Source organism: Nuphar pumila, chromosome 15, assembly GCF_984573655.1.
Source record: "Nuphar pumila chromosome 15, dmNupPumi1.hap1.1, whole genome shotgun sequence".
In the NCBI taxonomy this organism is placed as follows: domain Eukaryota; kingdom Viridiplantae; phylum Streptophyta; class Magnoliopsida; order Nymphaeales; family Nymphaeaceae; genus Nuphar; species Nuphar pumila.
This window is the reverse complement of record NC_143263.1, coordinates 65,824,565-65,827,198: the sequence shown is the minus strand read 5'-3', so window position 1 is coordinate 65,827,198 and position 2,634 is coordinate 65,824,565. Positions and strand designations below refer to the sequence as shown.

At 36.5% G+C, this 2,634-nt stretch overlaps 1 protein-coding gene across 1 annotated transcript; it reads right to left on the bottom strand.

Annotated features, from left to right (window-relative positions):
- Positions 1–1,446: 1,446 nt before the first annotated feature.
- LOC149815485 (uncharacterized) lies at positions 1,447–2,232 on the bottom strand. The gene has a single exon (XM_089990553.1). The coding sequence runs from the start codon at positions 2,230–2,232 to the stop codon at positions 1,447–1,449; it is 786 nt and encodes a 261-aa protein (XP_089846679.1).
- Between the last annotated feature and the right edge of the window lie 402 nt (positions 2,233–2,634).

The window sequence follows — 2,634 nt, the reverse complement described above, 5'->3', positions numbered from 1 at the left end:
TTCTTGTGAAGCTCATCTTTATCAGTAACCTTCTTGACGCCAACCTTGAAGGACTTCTTCCTAATGTGGTTATGTACGATGGTTTCCTTGTGAGACTGGGTCTCATTAATTAATGGATCTGGATCGTAGGTCTTGACAGGGTGAACGCTCTGTGTCTTTTTTTTTTGTATGAAAAACATGAAATCACCCCAGAGCCGGCTAAGTCTGATGTACCGACCATCGCTTTCTCAATGGTGTAAACCCATGGCACCAGGGGCATAGCTAGGATTCATGTGAGGGGGGGGGGGGGCAAACAGGGGTGTAGAAAAAAAGTTGGTGTGATAGTTGGGGGTTGGGGGCAGCGTCCCCGAAAAAAAAAATTGAGATAAAATAAAAAATGGCTATAATTATTAATAAAAATCTATTTCATATGGACAAATCAAACTATCTGCTGCAGTCTTTTTCAATCTCAACATAAAGTTCTTAAACATTATCTAATGGCAATATATAATACTGGTGCGATAATTTGAAGTTCATAACAATGCATAAATTTTATTTATGACAAAATAAATCAAAATAAGAAAGTACCAACTAAAATGGGCCCCGACGATTGCTCGCAGCATAAAATTCATCTATAAGAGAATCTATAACTAAAGTCATAGTATATTCTCGTTCGATGTACAATGTCATACAGTCAGCAAGAAAATCGTCGTTCATTTTGTTACGAATTTCTGACTTCACACGCTTCATCACTGAAAATGCTCGTTCTGTAGTGGTCGTAGAAACTGGTAATGTCAATACAAGACGAAATAATCTATTTAGCATGACATAACTTTTTGACCTTCCACTTGCAACCAACTTTTGATACAAATCAGGTAGAGTAGGTACTTGAAATCGAGGATCAGAAACCACATCAATTTGATAATGTTGTAACTTTGCTTTCAAGTAAAATATATCTTGCGGTGTAAAATCTTGAGGATAAAACTTCTCTGCAAGCTTGCAAATATCAGTTATATTAAAGGATTCAAATGAGTTTCTAGGATCCAATGTCGCACTGAGAGAAAGAAGTTTGACTGATGTGTCATTAAATCTAGTATTTAACTCTACCAATAAGAAATCTATAGCTTTATTGAAAACATCAAAATGATAGTGATGCTCAACTGAAGGATACTCACGACCACGGGATCGACCAACCATATATGAACTACTAAAGTTAGGTAGGCAAATATCATTTGTTGAACAAAATGATGTTACCTCTTGAAGGAATTTTTCTCAATCATCTTCTCTCAAAGCTTGAAGCACAGTCTTTGTAGTGTAGACAAATCTCATAGCAGTCAAGATATCTTGATTTTTCTTTCGAAGGGTCTGACATAGAATATCAGTAACTGCAAACATTTGATTCATCAAATGCAAGACAAATACAAATTCAAAACTTATAATGCAAGTGTATGCACCATCAACTTCAGCCTAAAATCTAGCACTTGGAGAATTTTCAATCAGGCACTCAAAGACTTTACATGTTGCAACGTACATATTCATCAAGCTCTTTACAAATTCATAATGAGAACTCCAACGAGTAGCTCCAGCTCTATGCAAGTTTCCAATCTGATTAGCCCCACTTCTTGTCGACCGTTCTCCAGTTTCTAACAAATGCTCAATTTCTTTTCTATGTGCAGCTTTCAACTCACCAACACGCTTAGACAAAGAAGTAATAATGTTAACAACATTATCCAAATGAGAAAAGAATTGCCAAATGTCACGAACATCCTTAGCTGCAGAAATCAATGTTAATTGCAAACGATGCGCAAAACAATGGACATAATATGCATAAGGACAATCCTTCAGAAATAATGCTTGGAGCCCATTCCAAGCACCCCGCATATTACTAGCACCATCGTACCCTTGTCCTCGCATATTCTGAATTTGAAGGTTGTGACTACTAAGAATATCAGAAATTTGATTTTTCGAATTCAATGAGGTAGTATCACTAACACTTTTAATTGCAAAAAACCGTTCTCTTAAAATTCCATCTTCATTGACAAACCTCAATACAATGCACATTTGTTTTCGTTTAGATGCATCTCGTGTTTCATCAACAAGGATACAATACGGTGCATCTCCAACTTCATTACGAATCATACCTTGTACTCGGTTTGCCATAATATGCAAAATCTCCCTCTGGATATCCGGAGAAGTGTACGTGGCATTTCTTGGAGCATTAGCCAAAACAACTTTACCAACATCTGCATTCATTTTTCCAGAATAATCAACCAATTCAATAAAATTTCCACGATTCAATGAAGATAAAGATTCATCATGGCCCCTAAATGCGCAACCTTGGAGCGCTAACCACTGAAGAGCTAACATTGATGTTCTTACTCTCAAACGAGCTTTCTGACATTCCTCTTGGGATACAAATTCATCACTTTGTCAATGTGATGACCCAGTCTCATCAAAATCTCTGCATTTCTTACACATACATTATGATATGAAGACGGTGAAGAACCGACATGGGTAAGAAAAGCAAATTTTTCTCCTTGACTAACCCTCTTTCAATTATTAAATGCAACAGTTGCCAATGCTGAGAGATTCGAAGAAGGGTTATTATCAAGAAAAAAAAAAGCAATAAAAACAATATGCTTTATCTTCGGTCAG